Genomic DNA, 23,033 nt, shown 5'->3' with positions numbered 1-23,033 from the left:
CATACTCTCCATGCCAAACCTTCACTCCAGGACAGTATTATTTTGGCTAGAATGTAGAATTAGAGTTAGAGCAAGTGTAAGGAAGCTAGGAACTCTCATGCAAGGGGGAGCAGTTGTGTGTAGTTCTAGACAGTGGATTTGGTAGTGAATTACTTCTATGTTTTGGCAGCCAGCTCAGGATTACGACTAAGCATCTATAATTGCAAGAGGGGCAGGATTTCTGAGATGCATTTCTCGTCAGTGTTTTCTGAGACTTCAATGAGTTACTGTCCTTGTTGCCAAAGACTCCTTCTTGGTTCCTAATTTACAATCTATGTTACTTAGTTTCTTTGCTAGAGTTATGAATTCCGCTGATGGAGGAGCAGACCTAATTCTGGGGAGCTGCTGTCTGTGATTGCCTTCAAAAGTCTTTTCGAGGAATGGGGTCTCACTAAGCTTCTCTTCACAGCTTCCCCAGAGAAATCCAGTCTGGAGTCCTAGAGGTTATTTCTCCTCCTGCTTTTTATTACCCAGATCTTTCCAACCTGAAGAAAACACTTGGAGATTCAGAGGACAGAGTAAGGTAAGATAGCTGTATAAAACCTAAGAACTTTTCCTAAGAGTATAAAGTGAAAAATTCTGCAAAAGTTAACATTGTTCAAGCTGATAATGCTATTGTATTCAGAGCTAATGGACCTCAAGTGTACTTTTAAAAAAAGTACACAAGGGGATCTTGCGAAAAGCTGTGCTGCACACCAGCTTCAGGGTGAGAGCCAAGGCTTCTCCTTTGGGTCTTGCCTCTAGACATCCCTCGGATTTTAAACCAGATGGATAATGCCAAGAGGTGACAGGCTAGATTAACTGGTTATAAAGGAAAAAATAGGAAAATCTTTGATGTCGTAATAAAGGAGAGACTCCGTGAAGGCCCAAAGGAAATCCTGTGTAGCCCCTTAGCTAACTAGTAACAACTACTGTGGGTTTAATTAATGACCTCATTTTTGGTGATCATGGGATTTTTAAACTACTGTTATTCATGTACCCTAACTGGTGATTTCATTCACTCATGTGCCCCAGATTCACTGAGACAGAGGTTATAACCTAACAAAATATCCTTTTGTTCAACAATAACTAATTTATCAGAAGCTACTCCAACAGTTCAGCAAGAGAACTGCTGTACTGAGGTTGAGGTTGGAGGAAATCCCTTGTATGTAGGCATTTATATTAGGTTTATAAATAAACCTTGTAGCTTTCAGAGCATAAACATGTTGACATACTTAAACTTCAGAGAAGGATAGACTTGAATCAGATACACTTCTATGTCAACTAAGTACTGATAAATTAATCACTACTCTTTTAGCATTGATTATCAAATGCCAGCTTCATTCTTTGGTATAATGACTCTACTTTGTAGAGATAAAACTGTGTTTACATTTAAATCTGAAAATTAAGCTTATCAACTTGCTTCAGTGCTGTTCATCAGGAAAAGCACTTAATTTTAGGTCTTAAATAATCATTGTGTGTTGATCTCTACTGTTCATAATATAATGAGTAGAATCTTCAAGTCATTTGACTTGAAAATAGTTTTTAGACATTTTGTTCCAAGATGCATTGATACAGATCAAAATTTTTTGCTTAGTTAACTTTTATAGGAGAGTGAAATTCTTTGCAAAGGTTTTCGCTGATTCTAGAGGATTTTTAATACACTTAATGAGTTAGAAGATTGAGCTTTACAATTTTACTGTACAGAAACAATCACAGAGGATTAGAAATGCTTTTATTATAGAAATAACTCTTGCAACCCCCCAAAAAGCTTATTAGAATTTTCTACTTATGTTTAGGTGGAGAACGAAACAGAATTTGGATTATAGCTTTTTAATGCTATATGCCCAGCCTAAGGGAACATTTTATTTACAGGTATGTTCATATTATCGAGTAACTGTGATACATCCGTACTAATTATTAGATTTGGCAAATTTAATTTGTTTCAAAGGCCTTAATAAAAACAGCATGTAATGTAATTTCTTGTGTATTTTGACTGTGCTTTTTACAAGCATCCGCGTATTTCTGTGATTACATACATATTGCACACAGGTAATATTTGATAAAAGCAATTGTACCTTCCTGTCATTTGAGAGGTTGACTAACAAGGTAACTGAAGCATGAAACTCTTATTTGATTAGGTTAAGAAAGTCAGACTTTAATTTGTTTTCACTTGGTGGAGCAAGACAGGTGGTAGGTCCGGGTCATAGCGCAGATCACAATGGACCAAAAAACCTTTAAAGGACTTATCTGTGTAAGGAAACATACCAGTATGATTACACTGGAGACAATGGTATACTGCGAGTTGGTGCAGATCCTAAATTCTCAAGAAGACTGAGAATCCCTGTGCATTCAGGCTTAGGTTTAGCCATCATTCTAGATTTGTGCTGGTTTGCACTCCATGAAGACAGTAATCACCACCAGAGATTCCAAAATGTATCATGACTGTACAATAATTGAACAGATCCATAGCATTTCATGTAGCTCGTGAATGTAAAAAGTTTTTTTAAAACCTCAGAACAGCATTTTGCTTAGTTCTTAGTTTAAACTCAACTAAATTTAGTTTTAGCTCAAACTAGGACACCTGTGTCTTCTCCTGCTCGAACAGGCCTCAGACTCTGTGTCACATAATTACATCGCAAGGTGCCCAGAACCAGAAGAGAAGACCCCAAGGGCAGGCATCTCATGCAGTTCTTGTCAGCATTTACCACAAATGGATTTGAGCTGGGCTGTTCAAGAGTGCATTGTCAAATTTGGCATGGGCACTTAGAAGATAGGGGGGCAATGAGAAAGACTGTCTACTGAACACTTTGGGTTTACTGGAAAATGAGATATTTTCCCATGACTTTTATATATCGTTAACAACACTACCCATGTTTACTAAGTGCAATAGAGAGCTGAGGCATGGAAAACATGATGAAGGCAAACATTAAGTATGCTGCCAGACACTTAATATTCCTCTCTGTTATAAAATTCTTCAAGTGTTCATGTTTGCATGGAAATTACTTTCTTTTGTATTTATATTTTTAAAGTTTTCTTATCTGGGACATTTATATAAGGACTGAGCTGTGTTATTTGGAGCAAAGCCTGGATTGTGATGATCTGGTGATAGTTAAGGCTTTATTCAGAATTTTCATAGAAATAAACGATGTTTTCCTCATATCCTTGTCTGGTATATCTACTTTTTCACTTATGTGTCCAGCTTGCAGCTGCTTCTCTAGCACAGATGCTGGTCTGCCCATCTGTCTATGGAAAATTCTCCATAGACTGCTGAAAAGAAGGAGGTCATGCTGCCTTAAAGATAGTTATCATCTGCCTCTCTTTGGAAGCCTTATACTAATAGCAAATTACCTATACTAAAGCAAATAACCTAAAAATCCCTTTCCTCAGCCTGGTCCAAAGATTTACTTCAGTAATCTTAGGGGAAACTTGAAACAGATTAGATTTTTTTTTTGCTGCCTTGTCAGAAATAATGTCGTCTGGGTGACTGATATTAATCTCAGAATTTTGAAAGAAGATAAGCATACATAATTAGTCTTGATGTCTACCGAACAGTTAATGTCATGAATCAGGCAAGATCTTTGCTGAATAAACATGTAAACACTCCTTCTAGGATACTGCTGAATCAGGATTTAAGCAAGTATCTTTGTGAAGTCCGTTGAAGCTCATGGGGTTACACTGTGAGTGAACCTTACCTACTGATCAAACACAATCTTCAAAAAAAGACAATAAATCCCATCAGGCTTCCCATCACTTCTGCTTGAAGCATCTCTTCTACTTTGCCTGGGTTTTTTGAGCTTTTTTTGTTGTGGTTGGGGTTTTTTTCTGTGTTTGTTTTGTTTTGTTCCTAAACCAGATACTGCTCCTTTCAGGCTTTTTTTGTGAAGTTTTCTTAATCCATAAAAAAAAATAAATAAGAGAACTTTGAAATGCTTGTTTCCACTTTCACTGTATTTCCTGGAATCTATCAGAGCCCCTTGAGACACTTGTAATAATGTGAGAGACAAGATAATGGGATCTTAACATAGCCATAAAGCAGGTAGTTGAATCCCAACCGAGCAGTGAGGAGATGCATTTGTTCTTTGTTTCTGTGTAGACTTTGCTCATTCTGAAGTGATTAAACATTTCAATTCTTTGAGAAACTCAGATACAGCAGTTTTGGGGAAGTGTTTTTTATTAGTGGTATTTAAGGCCTGAGCAATAGCTCAGTGAAGTCATTGGGAGTCTAAATTGATTTTTTTTTTTTAAATTCTCCCCATTAGATTCCAGGTCAATTCTGTTATTTGTTAGAATTCCTAAAAGGAATAACTTTCATGAAACTGTATTTTTAGCTGGAAGTTTCTTTAAAAAAAATCCACAACAAACTGTTGGAGGTTTTCTGTGGAAAATGAGCAAATAAGATTTTTCAGCCAAACAGTCATCACACATTCACTGAATGGTAATTCAAAATGCAGAAATACCCTTACATAATGTAAGAAGGAAGCTGCTTTCCTGTCTGATGCCTGCCCTTCCATTGTACGCTATCACTTTTTTGTTGCTTCTTCATTTTTACGTGTCCTTAGACATGTAAAAATACCTTAGTAACCTTAGACAGGTAACTTAAATTAGAAAAACAAATGGAAATCCATTTGCTGTCTGTCATTTAGGAAATTAACATAGCCTTGCTATTGTGCATGTACTTTTTCTTTCATCCTAAAGTACTGATGAGTGAAGGGAAATTAGCTGCAATTGTGTTCTGCTGGCCTTCTCATGGCAATGGGGCAAATGGTCTAGACAGGTCATATATTAAATGTCCTGATGCAGCTGTGTAAGCCACTCCTTTGGTAGAGAAAAGCATATGAAAAACTTGTGGCTGCAAGCTGAAAACAGAAAAATTCAAATTAGTATTTGGGTACTACGTACTAAACGTTCAGAATAATTACATACCTAGAATAACTTCCTGAAGAACTGATACTGAAATGTTTAAGCAATGGCAGATGCTCTTCAAGATGCACTTCAGCTGAACACAAGTTACAGAGCTCAGTACAGGTTAAATAAACAACTTTTAACAGCCTGTTCTACACAGGATATAAAACTAAATTCTCCAATATCTGTTCACTTTTAACTGTCAGCTTCAGAAAAGACTGTTTTAGCCTTCCCAATATGCAAAACTACTTTCTGTTCATAACTACATTCACACACCCTTTACATCACAGCCTTTATATGTTTCATGTTCACTACTTTTGTACACTTCTAGTGTTTCTTGACATGGTGGTCGCACTAGGGGAGATACTCCTCTCTCTGCTTTTCATCCTTTTATGGGTGTCCCTAAATTTCTTTTTAAGGAGTCTCTGAAACTCTCTTTGATTCCTTGCTCTTCTCCCTTTATATCTAGCTACTGGATAATCCTCTTAAATAATTTAATTTTATGCAAGATTTAATCTAAGTTGATGTTTTGGGGTTTTTTTGTCATTCTTTTCTGTAACCGTCACCTCAGCTCAACCCCCAGATCTCAGAATCTGTTAATAAGCATTAATCTTGATCAGCTCATCTCCAGCTATGTATTTTTTGTTAGCTTAGCATCAGCAAAAGCTGACAGGGTCAAAACAGATCTCTTAATCTTGTCTTTCAAACTTCATTCTACTTCCTCCTAGGTTCACTCTTCACAACACGTTTCTCCCCTACCAGCCCTATACTTGTAGTAATGGCCAAATTCAGCTAAAAGCTGTGGGCCTGCTCTCTCAAGCTCTTGCTGCTGACTCTGTGCTGAGTCAGTTGAGGATGCAAAACCAGCAGGAATTTGTGTTTTTTGTTTGTTGTTTTTTTTTTTTTCCCCCTCACAGCATTCATTTCCTGCCTATTTAGCTTTCTGAATCAGATTCCAGGGCCACCCACAAGCACCAGGGACAATGAGGTACATCTATTACCTGATCATTACACTGTACCTCAACAACATTTTCCTGAAGGCTTTGCCATCTCTTCCTGTGTTTCTCACACTCATACCTAATTCAAATGCTGAATTACTTGCTCCTTAATTATTTGTGGAATTCACTTGTTTCCTGTGTGTCATTACCTCTAAATTCCTCGTTTGGACTCATTATCCTCAGCTTTAGTATCTGAAACACCTCCTGGCTTTTCATATCCCCCATTCTTCTCTGAAAGCCATGCAAAAATCCAGCCAAGGCCTTTCTCATTTCCTTGATGAAGGTCAGTCTCCCGAGTATCCTTTGGCTGTCTCTACTGCTGTATTCAGTGTCAGCATTTACAACACCTTGAAAGCTCTATGTATTCCTGTTTTCCAGTGTGCATGTTCCTTCTTTCATGACTAATATTCTCTACAACAACTTGCTTTCTACTAGTGTCTCAGTAATAATCCACAGTTCTTCTCAGTCACCTTTTAGGTATGACAAAGTCTGCCCAGGCTACTTGACAGAGCTTTAACCATCTGCTTTAGGTGCCTCCCTTTTGAAACAATTTGCTCCTGCAGCTTATTAATGCTTATACAACTTGATTACAAACTGTCTACTCTCTTCTTCTGAAACCCCTATCTTTTTGGTTAATGTTTTCCTATAAGTGAGATCCCTTCAAGGTAGGGAGTCCTCCATTCTTGAAAAAGAATGTTACAGTCGTGGTGTTACAGTCAGTCTGTAAATAAATACTTTATGAATTTTACTGAAACAGAGATATATGTGGAAGCTAAATAGCAATCCACTGCAGTTTCACACCACTTCAGTACATGCTGTGCAGCAGTCAAATACAATGCACTTACCACTTACATGTGGCAACATCACCACCACTTACCTTTCCGTTGTTTTTTTTTTTCCCTTTTTTTTTAATATATAGCTGGAAGATGATATTATAGCCAAATCTGATTATTTGAAAAGTATAAAAAGCTTTGCTGCTAAACAGTCCCAAGAGTGGATGATTCTTGAGTTCTCCCAGCTTGGATTTATTGGTAAGTATTGGGACCTCAGAGAGGCAACTGGATTTGGAGCTGTGTAGGTTGAGTAGGTCTCTTGGATTTGTATTTCAAAGTGTGGAAGCACTTGCAAAGCAAAACTTCCTTGGTTCTTCAGGAAGGCTCTCACTGAAAATCTTTTACTTTCTGTGCTCTTTAAATGTGTTGTTTTAATGCAGAGGCTCCTCAGCATAGGATCTAGAAGTTGGGTTCCCACAAGTGCAGAGTGCTCCACCTTGGGGCACCATGTGCCCCTGTAGTGTGCAGCCTTCTTTTCAAGAATGGAATTTGAAAAATCTATTAAAACTCTGCTTCCTTTCCTGTGTGGAGCAGAACATACATCCCATATCATAAGGAAGGTTTTTATTACTTTTAGTAGTAAGCTTTTTATTTCTTTTTTGTACTAATAAATTTTACATGTGATAAAACCTTCTAAGTATTAGGTCAAACAGAGAAATGTAACAATCTGCTAACACGAATAGCAAGAGAATTAAATGAACAGTTATAGTATTTTAAAACTAACATTTTTCATAACTAGGTCTAAATTTAAAGATATTCAGTATAGTATTAACAGTGAAATTGCATGTCTAGCATTTCAAAGAAGTATTCAGACTGTTTCCTCTGACACACTAATAGAGGTGACTGGCAGATTTGTGTTTGGAACTAGGATATAACTGCAGGCTTTATTAGTCAGTTAGTTCACTATGTGAGAATATCCTCAAGTATGGAATGGAAATCTTTTCAAAATCCCAACAAGTTGGAGAATAAGCACTTCTCCAAAGCTGGAGTCTGTGTGAAATTTCCACTAAATATCAGAACTAATCCATGTGTAATCCAAGGCTGGAGTAAACATAAAGCTGCTGAGTTTTTCACAGCAATAAAAATATCTGAATATGCAACTTCTTGTCTTGCTTTCAGGAAAATTGTTTAAATCAGAAGACTTGCCACTCATAGTGGAATTTTTTCTCATGTTCTATAAAGATAAGCCCATAGACTGGCTTATTGACCACCTGCTCTGGGTTAAAGTGTGCAATCCAGAAAAGGATGCAGTAAGTATGTCTATGAATTCATGAATATAAGTAAAATTCAAACGGTCTCAGTGACAAAATAATGTATTTTCAAAAGATGGAATAGAAATCTCTCAAACCTGACTTACTTTGGAATTTGTGGGAAAAGATCTGCTGCCGATCTGCATGGAGTGGCACAGTGTTTGAGTCCTTTAGTGCTTGACTCATAGAAATTCAGATTTTCACACCAGAGCTGTTTGCTCAGCACAAGCTCACACCTGCCTGCTGCTGGTCACGTAGGCAACCATCCAGCACTGAAGAAAATTTTGAATATATAAACCTTCGTGGACTCTCACTTCTCGTAACCTTTGCTGACCTTCTAATATGAAAGTCAGTAAAGTGCACAGTTTTACAATGACAGTTGTTCTGAATTTTGCAAACCAATTTATTTCAGGAAGCAGAAGTTAAGTGTTTTGCTTTAAATCTTTTACTAGGTGGGGAAAAAAAATTGACTGTTTGCCTGGAAAAAAGAAAAAAAGAAAAGAAAAGAAAAGAAAAAAGCAGGGTAACATGTAGATAAAACAAACTAAATCACAGAATCATAGAATGGTTTGGGTTGGAAGGGACATTAAAGATCATCTAGTCTCAACCCCCCTGTAAGGCAGAGGGTCTTGCCTTTTTTGTATTGGAGACCCCAGAACTGGATGATGGCTCACAGGAGGTAAACATGATGAAGTTTCTGAACCACACAGAGGGTCTAATGGCTCTGATCATCACAAAGTGTCTTTTCCAACTTGGTGAGCAGATGAAGCTGAATCTTAGTATGTTCAGATTCGGCCCAGGCTGAAAACATGCCAAATGCCCATCTCCACAGAATGGCACATAAAAGCCAACAGCAGGTGCCCTGTTGACCTTCCTGTGAGGCAGTCTGTGATCTCTTAATGACATTCTTAGTTGCTTGGAAAGGGGAAAGAGTGAGGGTTTCTGTCAGCTTGCTTGCTCTGGCGCCTGTAAGGAACTCCGCTGCTTTAGTCTGTCAAGCAGAGGAGGAGCAGCAGCTGGGATCTCTGTCTTTCTTCCAGCCTCCATTTTCTGTGTTCTGTGAGTAGTCCCAGAAGATCATTCCCACCCAAGGGCAGCACAAGGCTGGCTTGTCTTGAGACGCTTTTGCTACCCACAGCAATTGAAATTGCAATGGCAGAAGTGAAACCCACTAGAAACTGGGTGGTACCACTCTGCTTTGGCTTGGTCACAGCAGACTCCCATAGGCTGCCTGCCTGTCTTTCAGGAACACAGCTTCATTTTAGGTATGAATCAGCTCTCAGAAGCCAGAACAGTAATTAAAAAATAAAATAATAAATTCATCTATTGGATGGAAGTTAGATCTGGAATGGGTGATATTACAGAATGGTATATTTTTAATTCTGTTAGCACAGGCAAGAACCTAAATTAGAGGTACTTGAGTCTCACTAACTCCTAGGAGGTGGCCTAACACATGGAGTCGGATCTCAAAGCTTACTCCTGTCTGTATGGAGTGGGAATTGAGACTCCTCAGTGACATTACTAGGTGTAAAACCAGGGACCTTCTGGTATCCCACAGTAAGACTTCAAGCTTGTTTGTCCCACTCCCCTCAAACTCCCACTCTGCACATGTCCCATTTGTCTGTTTGTCCTTCTTTATAGGCACAAAAGTAACATGGAAACACCTGGAGTGGGGACTGGCTACACTAATCAAATAAAACTCTTGAATCTTAAAAACCAAGAAGGAGCAGAAACTCTGGTCAGTCCTCTGTGGCACAGTCAGTTATACAAGAAAGGTGTGAGTAGTGACCAGCACCAAAGACTAGTGAGAGAAAGAATGCAAAAGGACATACAGAAATACTTCATGAATCATGGGGCTCACCTGTAGTGCTAGAAATGTCACTTTTTGCAATTCAACACAACATGTATTTTTTTTTAATTTTCAGTGAAAAGTATAATTTATTCCTCTCTTGTTATACCCCACCTGGAGTGCTGTGTCAGGTTCCGGGGCCCCCAACATAAGGACATGGAGCTGTTGGGGCGAGGCTAGAGAAAGGCCACCAAGATGATCAGAGGACTGGAGCATCTCTCCTATGAAGACAGGCTGAGAGAGTTGGGTCTGTTCAGCCTGGAAAAGAGAAGGTTCCAGGGAGACCTTGCAGCCTTCCAGTACCTAAAGGGGCTACAGGAAAGCTGGGGAGGGGCTTTTTACCAGAGTCGGTCATGACAGGACAAGGGGCAACAGTCTTAAATGGAAAGAGGGTAGATTTAGATTGGATATAAGGAAGACATTTTTTTTAAGGTGAGGGTGGTGAGACACTGGCACAGGTTGCCCAGGGAAGTTGTGGATGCCCCATCCCTGGAAGTGTTCAAGGCCAGGTTGGATGGGGCTTTGAGCAACCTGGTCTAGTGGGAGGTGTCCCTGCCCATGCAGGTAGGTTGGAATTAGAAGAAGTTTAAAGCTCCTTTCAAACACAAACTATCCTATGGTTCTGTGATCGTATGCAGTGGCATGGGTCTATCAAATGTAGTGGGGACTAGCAGACTGCAAAGATGGGAGCCCTGACTCAGTGAGGAGCCTTATCTCAGTTTCTGCACAGGTGACCTCCCCAGTCCTGTGCTACTGCTTATTTTCAGCTGCTACCATAAGTAGCTCCTTTGGTATTGCTGTCATATCATAAAAGGAGACGTGCTAGAGACTACATTATTCTGGGGGATGAACTGCAGTAGAGAGATCACAAATTTATTTTCTTATAATAATTATTTTTCTAGCAACAGTATGGTGTGCTTTTCCAAATAACAGCTGCCAATACATCTATTTGCATGTATTGTGTTTTTACAGTACTTTGCTGAACAGCTGCTGTGGTGGACAAACAAAACTACTTAGTTCTTTTTATAGCTTTCCAGGTGGTTTTGAACTTTTAATTAGTTCTTCTGTGGAAACCATAAATCCTTCATTATTTTTTTTCTCTTTAAACCAGTTAAGTGAAGACTTAATGCCTTCTAAAGCTAGAAGTGATAGATAGAGTGTATGTAACATTTTTCTTTTATAAAACTGAAAGCACTTGATAGAAGAGGTAAAAAGATTATCCTCTCAAATCTACAGATGTGAGACCTGGGATACAGGGAAGTTAAATGATCTTCCAAATTCGTACAATAATTCTGTGGCAGAACTGAGAGTAGAACTTAAGGAGTCTCATTTTAGTTCTTTGCTCTGTTCTATGCCATTATGCTTCATTATGTCTCATTATTTATTGTAGATGTTTGTTTCATTTTATCAAACTATGATGCTCTATGGATATAAAGCAAAAGTTTTTTTAAAGTTCTTTTTTTTAAAAAAAGTTATTTTTAAAGAAGTAATTTGCTATCATTCAAAACCCACGAAACTCAGAAATTAGTGCCAATTACAGTTACTTAATTCCCTGGAACATGTCCTGTCACCAAGTGTACTCAACTGGAAAATCAGGATTAAAACACAGTATCTAAGGGCTTTATGTAATTATAAGATGAAAGATACATAACTTATAGTATATTAAAGTACATTATAAGCCTCTCAAATGTAGTAGAAAGAGCCAAAATTATAATGATTTAAATGAGATTTGACAGAAACAGTTAAAAAATAAATTGGTTACGGATTTGTGGTCCATTTGTATGGCTCTGAGTTGTGATGGATGGTATACAGTGTAGAAATCCCTGAATTAGTGGTGGATGAGCCTTCAAATCTACATAGCACCACAAGTGCAAATACAAGTTTGGATCTAGATTTGAAATAAGGTGACTGTTAATCTGAGGATTACTCATTTAAATCCAGATTTAAAACCTGGACCCTCAACTACATAATGAAATTGCCTTATAGAACTTAGTTTGTCTCTCCTTTATTTAAATAAAACTCAACTCCCTTTTACCTTCTTTCCAGACACACTGTGAAAAGGAAAAGGCAAAGTTACGTATCCGTGCTAAACCATCTCTCTTTCAGCATATGGGAACTTATTCCTCATTGGCTGGGAAGATACAGAATTTGAAAGTAAGGATAAGAAATTAATGCATGTTTTAAGCATTGTATCTTTGGCATTAGATGGCATTTCCATATCCAAGGAAGTTGATTTACAGTTTTTGGGGAAAACATTGATCTGGTGTCTACACTGTAGGTGGGGTACACTGCTTCTGCACAAACATCTTTGAATATCTAATCTGAACACCTGTAGCTGTCATGATAGCTTTTCATGGCGTGTAGGAACCCTCTTCACAGCACAAGGTTTCATGTTCTCTGCACGGTACAAGCACAAGCGGCTATGATGGTTTGTTTTGGCCAAATATTCCACAATCCCAATATGAGGGACTATCAAGAAGAAGGTGTATTTGTAGCACAAGGGTGTGGATATTGTGACAGCCATAGATTTTTAGGGAGAATTTGGAGGGCAAACAGTGGATCTACCAGTATCTGATAAGGACAAGAGCAGTGAAGCACCAGACTTCAGGGCTGTCCTGGTGGCGCCATTTAGACTGATCATGAGTTCATTTGAGTTGCTGTATTGGATCATACTAGAGATTCATGTAGCATTTAGCAGAGACCAGAGTTAGATGTTCTGGCAGAAAGCATAGTAGATAACTATGAAATAGGTTACTCTGATAAGTTTATTTTTAAATCTGGGCAATTGAGAAACAATCAGTACAGCTCTGTCTGCAAACTGTAACACTGAGTCTCAGTGATTACACTGAAATTAATATTCTGTTAGAAATAGACTATATTTTCACACTGAGGTAATTACTTTCTGTAATAGCTTCCTGTAATAAGTCAAGATTTTGAAGGACCTTTTATTTTTCATTGTATGGATGAAATTACATTTCTTTATATCCAACAGGATAAAGATTTTGGCAAAAATGTGCTACATAAAGCCCATAATAATCCCCCAGCAAAACTGTATACAAGCCTAAGAATATACCAGCAATATACCTTGGAAAAAGTTTATGAAGGAAAAGACTGTTTTTGGGCTTTTTCTCCAATGGAAGGGGACTACATCAGCTTCACCTTTTTAAATCCACTAAAAGTTGAAAAGTAAGTATTACATGATATGGAATATGGAAGCCTACATATATCCAGTTTGGAAATTACTGATTCTGTTCAAAATCACCAGTGCTCAACCCTTCACATAAACCACGGCCTTGTTAATGACAAAAAAAACCATGTGATTTGCTATTTGAATTCCCTTCCTGAAATACACTTCTTCCTTGGTAATTACAGAGCTTCCTAATTATTTTTCTCCTTTTATTTCTTCAGTTAATTATTTACATTCTCTTATCATAATTCTCAAAAGAATTTGGTTTTAATTAATGAGTTTCATGAATGGAGTCAGTGAAAGCTTTATTTCTGTAGCTGTCAACAGAAAGGCTGTTTGCATGATGTCAAGTCAAAGGCCGTGTCCCAGACCAGATGATTTCAGTGTAGGTGAAAGAAAAAAATACTACTATTGTGGGGAAATAATGAAGAGTGAATTAACAAAGGTGGGATTCAACTGAAGATTCAGAGACTTGAATGTGGGTTTTAGAGTAGTGAGGTCTGTATTGAGTATATCTCCATTGCCTGTAATGAGACCTTGAACACTTGAGTCACAGACAGACTCCTCCTTCATGTGTTTGGATCTATAGCAAAGTCCCACCTTGAATGTTTTTCTCATTCTGTAAGATGAAACTATCTTCTCTGTTTTTACATAATTTAATTTGAGCGTCTTTAAAAGGAAGAGGTACCTGTAGCTTAAGACAGAGAAGTGTTTTTCAGAAGGACTCCATGAACAGTACAAATTGAGGTTAGCACCAAAAGAAACTGTCCTGCCTGGTTCAGCAAAGTATTTTCTTCTCTCTGTGTCCAGCTGGAAAACAGATTTGAGTTAAAACTAACATAGCAAGAAATACGATTCCAGAAGAGTTTCTCTTGACACAAATTACCATCATTACAGCATCTCTGTAATGATATTCACAGAGAAATCTCCTTAAATATTGTTACACTTCCTCCCAAAACTGGTGACAAAACTAGGAGACTTCCATTTCTGAAAAGACTGGATATTTCTCATTTATTAAAAAAAAAATAAAAAAAATCTATGAAATCAAGTCTGTATCTCCAGCTAGTGAGCAGCATTAAATTACAGTTGTTATAATAAACAATGGTGTTCTGTTCAATTAACACTGTTAATTAACTGGTTTATGCCTTGTGAAACTTGGGTAGCCTGTATTTTTGCATCTTCCTGTTACAGGGAAGCTATACTGGATGAAGCTAAATTACACATGATACTGCCTAATGGCTGGTCCCAGCCATGTCACATTGCTGACCTCTGAAAATGTATAGTTAATCCTAAAATATTTGATGGTCTTAGGTCTTTGTTGTTTGATAGCAGAGGAGGGATGTTGACGCTTTACATTTCCTTAGCTCTTTTTGGATCTAAAACCCTAAGAACTATAATGCCAGAAATTTAAAATAAAACAAATATTTGTTTATTTTTTAAAAAATCTCACAGTTTTTTTGCTTGGATTCTTGCTTTGAGAGTGCTGTTGTTTATTGACTATGAAGGAGATTATTTAGAAGCACCTGAATTAATCTGTATTGGTATAAATGGGGATTCTCTCGGCATGTAGGATATGGTCTAGTAGAAACAGGGATTTTTGCTGCCATTGCATTCCAGAACCCTGTCTCACCTCAGGCGTAAGGTGGTAGAAACAGGTCAGAGGGCACATCCTCCTTAACCATGTAAACCTGGAAAGTTAATATTTTTGGAACCCGAGCACTGAAAAAAGACAACATTTGCATCCGTTTTAATGCTTGTTCAGTTAAACACAAAAAGCCTATAGTATGGTTTGGTCACACATTGGAAAGTTTCAGTGCCTGTTTCTGTTCTCTACAGCCCATGAACTAATTAAAGAAATGGTATTTGAAACTTTCCTTCAACACTGGAAAAAATTATTTCCCTAGAACTTTTCTGAAGTATAAAATACCTGGAAATAATATAACTTTATCATCAGGTACTTCTTCAGAAGTGGAAACGTGGAGCATCCTGGTGATAAACTGTTTAACACTACCGTGGAAATGTTGCCAGCAGATGTAAGTCTTTCATTAATTTCTAACCATAATACACAGTGCTATTTCCTTTTAATAATTATGTTCAGCCTAAAATGTCATGTCCTAGAAAATATTACTGAATTATTTTTTTTACAGGAAATGCTAAGAAAAGAACTGGTTGACAATGGCAGTAAATTCAAATACCCAGCAACCAAAGATGGATATTTACAAATAGGTAAATTGTTCACTGTCACTTCAAAAGCAGAAATTCTGTTCTCATGTATGAAATTTGGGGAATTTCATTAACTCTAATAAATGCAACATTCCAAGGTAAACTAGTAAGGATAAGAAACCCTTTGTGCTACTGCATATTATAGTATATGATGCTTGACCAATGACTATCCTATTTTGTTTGAAATAACCCTACCAGCACTGGTAAAAGCCAAGGCACCTAATGAAAAGAAAAACTAATTGCAGTCTCTTCAAGGTCTTAAGAGGATAATTGATTCTAGTCTGGATTTTGCACCCTTAGGTGAAGCCAAGGATTTCTTATGACAGCATTAACTTGTGCTCCAGCCTGAAGTGAAGATGAAGCATAACATAATGTACTCTTTTTGCCCCCGCCTCTGTTGCCCCTTCTTCTTTCCTCAGGGTGGTGTGTGGCTTCTCTTAAATGAACTGCACACTCTCCACATGCTTGCCAAGGCCTGGTTGCTACTATTACCTAAACTAAAATGCCACTATGTGAATAAAAATGGACTCCTGAGCGATCTGCTTGGCTTGGCTTGCTGCTTTCTTCTGTCTCTTCTACCACATAATTGCTCTTTTCTCCCTTTCACCTCAAGGACGATTCTTGTGTGCTTTGATGTGCACCTCTCTCCCACATCCTCATGGCTCTTTTGCTCCAATTAGAGATCCAAACCAAAATGCTGTCAACTCACAGTTGCACATGCAAGTTGATAGGAAATTAATGTCATACCTGCAATGGGTGTTTTTTTCTGCAGTGATTTTATGCCAGTTTACAAGTTTAGTTTAAAAGCGTTGAATTAGTGAAGAAATCTATCAAAGTTAGTCCATTTACACCTAATATATCTTTTTAAAATAATCATAATTCTCAAAAAAGCTCCTTTAGATTATTTAACATGACCATGTGTGTCATATGCACATGGTCACTGGTAAGATACTTAAACTTATTTTTTAACATTTGTAGCTATAGGGTCTTTATTTCCTTGTATTCTTCTCCAGCTCCTAGTTGCTGTGACTGAAGGAATGAATCCTTCTTGGTTTTAGCTTTATCTTTCAATTGCTATTGTTTGACCTTTTCCAAAAGATTTTATCATTTGTAATTTAAACTTTTGCACAAGTTCACTTAGAAGCATATTTCATTGTAATATATATTAGTACAGATCTCGTTTTATTTTTTATTTAGGGGCTTTTGAAAATGGAATTGCAGAAGGCAGTATCAATCGGTCAATAGGAAAAATACAGGCTATTCGTTTATCAATCAATTCTGATTCTCCTGTATGGGTAATACTTAGTGAGGTAAGCATGTTAGTAAAAGCATTTTAATTAAAGCTTTCTTCCTACCATATAGTATCAATAATAATTAGTTTTTACTTAATTTTGAATGGGATTTTGTGTGGAAAAACTCATGCAAGTGGAGAATTGTATTAAATATTCAGGAGAGAAATTGAATTTACTTCATAGAAAAAGTGCTGGAAATGCTCAAATGGGATGATTCTCCAGTTTTGCAGTGCTGTAAGTATAGTCACTAAAATATGGGTCATGATAAACAAACCAACCAAAGGAGATTCGGAGGCTTTTCTAGCTTTTTTCAGTCACCATCTTGAATATTAATTACAATATGCAAACATTTTCAGATGAACATGTGATTTTTTAATTCTTCAAGTTTCTCCCAAGTGTAGGAATGTGTGTGAACCCATAAGCAGAAAATATTCTGAAGTAGCTGAAGAGAATTACTGCAGCCTCAAACCATAGCCATAGTTGGAAGGAGGGAAAAGCTAATGTCTTAGGAAATGCTTCTGCATTTCTTCTCAGAAAATAATATATTTTGGGTTTTTTCAGGTACTTATCAAGACCTCTGGAAACTGAAAAAAAAGAAATCCTTTTTGATGTGTGGCTTGCTCCAGATGGTTTGAAAACTAACGACCACAAAAAATTGGCTGGGTGAAAAAAGAAAATCCAAACCCATTTAATTCTTAATACTGTGTATTAGGAAAGAGTTGTGGTTAACTATTAAATCTTTATATAAAACATATTAAAAGCTATAAAGAACCCCATTATATTAGTAATTTCTAGAAAATGTTCTTGAGTAACATGTCGTATATAAAAACAATTGATAAGGCATTACAGGCTTTCTCAGGGACTAAAACATAAAAGTATGGTAAGTTTCACAAGAACTAAAAACATGGTATTTTTTTTAAAGCATTAAGGATGTAGTTTTCAACTCCATTAAGAAGAGCGGTGAATTTTGGAGAGAAAGTAGAACTGACGGAAGACTTGACAATATTCCTTGCAAGTGTTTAGAACAGTCCACAGAGATAGGAACAACTTAATAATATGAAAACAGGCCTCAAACTCAACAGAAGAAATGTGTTCAGCCTTAATGTAGCATAAGTTATGTTTAATATATTGTTTTTAAATGGCAAGTGCCTACAAGTTACCATTTGAATAACTTGAAACTTATGCAAGTATTTATTGGAGGACTGTAAAACTTTTCAGTGATTTGTGCATTGAATTAACTACAGGAAATAATAAGGATATTATGTGTAACTATATTTTTGTAGAAAGAAAATCTATTTAAATAAAATTTTTGATCCTATAATTTGATAATCATTATGTATTGATACTTAAAACCTGGTCACAAGGCAAAACACGATATAAATTTGAAAAAAAAAAAAGGTAAACCACAGTAGGCTAATTTGAAATGGGTTTGGGAAATGACAGTCCACGTTGTAAATCTTCCTGTTAGTGTGCAGAATTCCTGATTCACTTCCATAGCACTTGAAGCACAACTGCGCCTTCACTCTCCTGCACATGCATTGCATCCTGTCAGCAGACAGCAAGAAATCAGCTGCACTGTGCACTTTTACATGGATTTGATTAAATGGATTAAATTAATGTAGAATTGTATTCTTAGTGCAAGAGTATTTTTATTCAGGTAAGGATCTCGAAAGATCATCTAGTCCAACCCCCCTGCCAGAGCAGGGTCACCCAGAGCACATCACACAGGAACTTGTCCAGGCGGGTTTTGAATGTCTCCAGTGAAGGAGACTCCACAACCTCTCTGGGCAGCCTGTTCCAGTGCTCTGTCAGCCTCATAGTAAAGAAGTTTTTTCTGATGTTTACATGGAACCTCCTATGTTCCAGTTTGCACCCATTGCCCCATGTCCTATCACTGGACACCATTGAAAACAGCCTGGCTCCGTCCTCCTGACACTTGCCCTTAACATATTTGTAAACATTGATAAGGTCTGTAGTCTGAATTGCCTTCTTACAAGGTCGATTTCACCTGCCATCAAAAGATGAAAGAAGTAGAAATCAAAGCAGAAAGAGTATTTCTTGTAGAACATTTCACTAATTAAGCCTGTGATCTAGTAAAACTTTAAAATATTTTTATTTTACCATTGCTTTCACTGCAGCAGAGCCACAAGCTGGGAGCAGTGTCTGCATTCAGGCTGCCTTACTCTCACTTATTACAGGGGAGTGTCACTGGGAGAAGAAAATTTCAGAACAATTATTAAGCAGTGAACATGTGGAAAATACGAGGGTAATACATTTTGTTACCAAACCCACTTATTTTCAGAGTGAAGCAAGATTTCACTCTCTTGAAGCATAATTTCATAAAGCTCATCAGAATACGTGAATTTTACTTGGAAGTGAGTGGATTTCTTGTAAATATTTTGTATTTGAAATACGATTTTTTCAGTCTGCCCTGCCAGCTCGATGCTTCGTTCATTCTGTTTCTGTTTTATGTATTTTACGTGACCATTGCAATCACAGGATATACTTCCCATCACTGTGATGTAAACAAGGTTTTAAATGTTGCTGTGGTAAATAACAAATGCTTGCATATGCAACATTAAAGGAAGATTTTGCTTAGTCCTGGTTCTTCCCTGTGCTTTGTTGAGTGCAGAGGTTTCTTCAGCACCCAGACCACAGCTCCATGATAAAACTGAAGGAACCTCATGCGAGGACCTCTGGATTTTCACAGAAGAATTGACTGCTAAATAGAAAGCTGCGTAGCCCCAGGAGGTTTAAGACAACGGAGTGTAATGGAAATAGACTTACATACTTTTTTTTGTGTTAATAGCAACAATCTCCACTGCCAAGTGGCTTAGCCAGGTTTGTCGTAACAGTTTCTGTTAGGCAAGAAGTGGTTACAGGACACCTGCAGCCTCCTTTCCACCCTGCAAGCACGGTCCAACCTGTGATTTTCCATTTAATATTCCTGTGTGCTGAGCATGCACGTGACTTCACACGCTGAGGCTCTGAGGCCACTTTGAAGGCTGTGAAGAGGCCTCCTCATGGGAAGCTTCAGTTCAGGTGAGGGATCCAGGGAATAAAGAACATTCTCTAACTTTACAGGTGACTGCAGTGTAGGGATGGTGATTGTAACTTACAAAAGCAAAGGCAGTAAAGCCTAGGTCAAAAAAACAACTGTGAAAGGAGTTTCAGATTCCATACCAGACCACCAAGCTCCTCCAGTAGGAAACTATACTTAAGTACTTTAATGTGGTTTAAAACATAGTCTTGAAAACACTGACTACCTCAGGCTCATTGTTAATGTACCTAATCGGGTTAAATGCCTGTGTGGGAAGAATGGACATTTTTTGAGCTAATTCAATATTAGTGATGGTTAATTCAACCCATTTTGATTTCACTGGAGCACAGTTAATGCATTTCTCTGAATAGCATGTCTCCATTCTTGTCTTAAATTCTTTGTGGGACTTTTGAAAGCGGAATGCTAACATTTGTCTTCAATAAAAAAGGCAGTGATGAACTTGGCTTTACCCATTTTTTAAAATGCTTTTTATTTTCATTAATTACACAGGCCCCTCATCTTACTTTGACTTTTTGCACAGCTTAATACAAGCACCCATCTATGTTAAATGCTAATGGATGCTAAATGTACACTGGGAAGAGGCTAGATTCTTAGAAGGAATATATATTTAAATTAATTAGGAGATATTTATTTGAAAGTTGAAGATGTATTTGCTTATTGAATGGAAAATCCCATTCCTCACATGTCTGAGGAAATAAATGTATAGTGTCCTATACACATGGATCCAAATTTTCCTCAACATTTACTTTTCCTGTCACTAGTACGTCACACACTTGTTAGCTGTATCACTGGTTGCACAAAATAATTGTCTTGTCTGAGAGTGTTTTGGGTTGTATGTTGTTTTGGTTTTGTTTTTTTTTTTAAAAAAAAAAAACCCTTATTATTTATTTGCATAAATGTAAGATTCCAGGTAAATTTTTCATAGATGCCTTACAATGGATGGTAGGAATATTGACAATTAATTCTGCAGAAAATAGAAATCTTTCATTCTGAAATTGCTTCTGAAAAGTTGTATGTGTATTTCAAGCTGCATGGATTGTTTTCTTCTGTCTTTGTTTCATGATGGATTGCTCAAGAACATTCCTTAATTATTTTTTTTTATTCAGAGATATCTAAAGATTGAAGTTTCTGTAGGACAATGGCACCATTTCTCAAAAGTACATTTAAATAGGAATTTGAATAAGGCAAAACAGATCTTTCTGATCAGCATTAGAGTAATCAAATGGTACTATAAAAAATAAAATGGTACCATAGTCCTCCAGAAAATCCCATCTTTCGACATTTCTAGCTAAGCCTTAACGAGAGAAGAAATCATGTGGCTTTTCTATGATGCAAATATGCACTGTGTTTAGGTTGTGAAGTTTACACTGCTCTTTGGAGCTTGTAATTGCAATAATCTTTGGCAATCTTAAATTTTCATGACACCGTCAAAAGATTAATATAATCTATTTAAGTTTTAAGCTTGTGCATTAATTTACAATGGCCTTATAACACATGAAAGGCAGAATATCACAAAAATAAAGAAGCATTTGGATTTACAATTCATATCACACATTCTAAAAATTATGTGAAGTTGTAAATTATTTTTGGAGGAGAGAAGCTTAGCTTAACGGTGTATAGGCTGTAACTGTTAAGTCCAAAGGACAGTTTTCTCAGCATGGTAAGAATCAAGTAATGTAAAACAGGTTCTTGTGGCCTGAGCACTGGCTGAATGAGGCTTAGATTTATGGAAGAAAGTACCACTTTTATGGATATCAGTATTTCTGGTATTTCCTTCATTGTTTTCTTTCACAAGCTTACAGTTTCATGGACAATACAAAGAAAAGCTCTGCACCTATACTTTACTAAGAATTTCTTGGGCAGTAAAATCTGCCTGCATTTGAGGGGGTGGCTCACACTGCCAATGACACACACCCTTGGCTGCACAGGAGTGTTCTTCCCAAAAGCATCTTCAGTGAAGAGTTGCAGATGCACCCTTCAAAGAGATTCAACAGTAAGAATGAAAGGCAGTGGCCATAGTTACGTGTTTCACCTCACAAATATTGGCATGATGGTTGGTATCCTGAATTAATGCTGAGCTTGTAATGAGGACAGCTACCTACATCCCTTGGCTAGGAGAAGAAAGGCTTCAACACTGTGAGTCACCAAGTGAAGCAGTGTCACATAGACACATACCAAACCCTGACCCAGTCTGTCAGCAGCTGGACAGCGAGGACAACTTCTATGTTCCTCACGATCCCTCCAGGAATTGCTCCTGAAGGATGCCACTATGGGTGCCATGGACGTTTTTAACGCTGATGAATTGTGCCCTGCCCAGAGTGTACAGATAAAGCCTCAGCCAAGTGAGAACGCTTCTCAGGAATTAATTGGAAAAAAAGCAGTCGGGAATTAACGCAGTAGCTGCTCCAGTTTGCAGGGCCTCAAATGCAGATCAAGGGAGGTTCTCCTCCCCCTCTACTTGGCCCTGGTGAGTCCTCACTTGGAGCACTGTGTCCAGTTCTGGGCTTCCCAATTCAAGAGGGACAGGGATCTACTTGAGACAGCCCAACAGAGGGCTTCGAGGATGATTAAGGGACAGGAACACCTGCCTTATGAGGAAAGGCTGAGAGACCTGGGGCTTGTCAGCCTAGAGAGGAGAAGACTGAGGGAGGATCTCATTAATGTCTATAAATACATGGGAGCTGGGCATCAAGAAGGCAGGGACAACCTCTTTTCACTTGTGCCCTGTGACGGGATGAGGGGCAATGGATTCAAACTTGAGCACAGGAAGTTCCACCTCAACATGAGGAAGAACTTCTTTCCTGTGAGGGTGACAGAGCCCTGGGACAGGCTGCCCAGACAGGCTGTGGAGTCTCCTTCACTGCAGACTTTCAAGATCTGTCTGGATGTGACTTCTCAGTGATGTGCCCTAGCTGTTTCTTGGGTTTGGGGGTTTTGTTTGTGTGGGTTGGTTGTTTGTTTTCCTGCCCTGGCAGGGGGGTTGGCCTGGATGATCTTCGGAGGTCCCGTCCAACCCCCACGATTCTGCGATTCTGCGCGGGTGGGATCGCTAGACCGAGTCTTCAGTTGCCGATAAAGGGCTTTGTTACTGCGAGCTGGGTGACTCCAGCCAGCGATGCCGCGGCCGCCCGGCCCGTGCCCAGGGGCCGGGCTGCTACCCCTGGGAACGGGCTGCCGCCGCCTCGCGCGGCCGCCACGTGCGGGGAGGCTGGCCCGGCGGGGCGAGCCGCCATTGGCCCGCGCCGCAAGGAGGGCGCCTCCGATTGGCTGGGACGGCCTGTGGCGGTTCGCGCGCGGATTGGGCAGGGCCGCCCGTGCTGCGCTCTGATTGGCTGGGGCGGAGCGGCGGCACCTGCTCCTGGGCGCCCTCAGCCGCGGGAGCGCAGCTGCGCATGCGCAGCTGGGGATGCGCGGGGA

At 38.5% G+C, this 23,033-nt stretch overlaps 1 protein-coding gene across 1 annotated transcript in view; it reads left to right on the top strand.

Annotated features, from left to right (window-relative positions):
• The window catches only part of MGAT4D (MGAT4 family member D), a 37,732-nt gene extending 20,589 nt beyond the window's left edge, over nt 1–17,143 (top strand). Inside the window, exons 6-15 of the mRNA XM_051618008.1 lie at nt 449–562; nt 1,818–1,893; nt 6,841–6,952; nt 7,874–8,004; nt 11,900–12,007; nt 12,846–13,039; nt 14,995–15,073; nt 15,188–15,266; nt 16,461–16,573; nt 17,117–17,143. Of these exons, the coding sequence (XP_051473968.1) occupies nt 449–562; nt 1,818–1,893; nt 6,841–6,952; nt 7,874–8,004; nt 11,900–12,007; nt 12,846–13,039; nt 14,995–15,073; nt 15,188–15,266; nt 16,461–16,573; nt 17,117–17,143 (1,033 nt within the window). The remainder of the gene's footprint in view (nt 1–448; nt 563–1,817; nt 1,894–6,840; nt 6,953–7,873; nt 8,005–11,899; nt 12,008–12,845; nt 13,040–14,994; nt 15,074–15,187; nt 15,267–16,460; nt 16,574–17,116) is intronic.
• The last annotated feature ends 5,890 nt before the right edge of the window (nt 17,144–23,033 follow it).

The sequence above is a fragment of the Apus apus genome, chromosome 4 (genome assembly GCF_020740795.1).
Source record: "Apus apus isolate bApuApu2 chromosome 4, bApuApu2.pri.cur, whole genome shotgun sequence".
Classification (NCBI taxonomy): Eukaryota; Metazoa; Chordata; class Aves; order Apodiformes; family Apodidae; genus Apus; species Apus apus.
The sequence above is the reverse complement of the archived record's forward strand: the minus strand, read 5'-3'. Positions and strand labels throughout refer to the sequence as shown.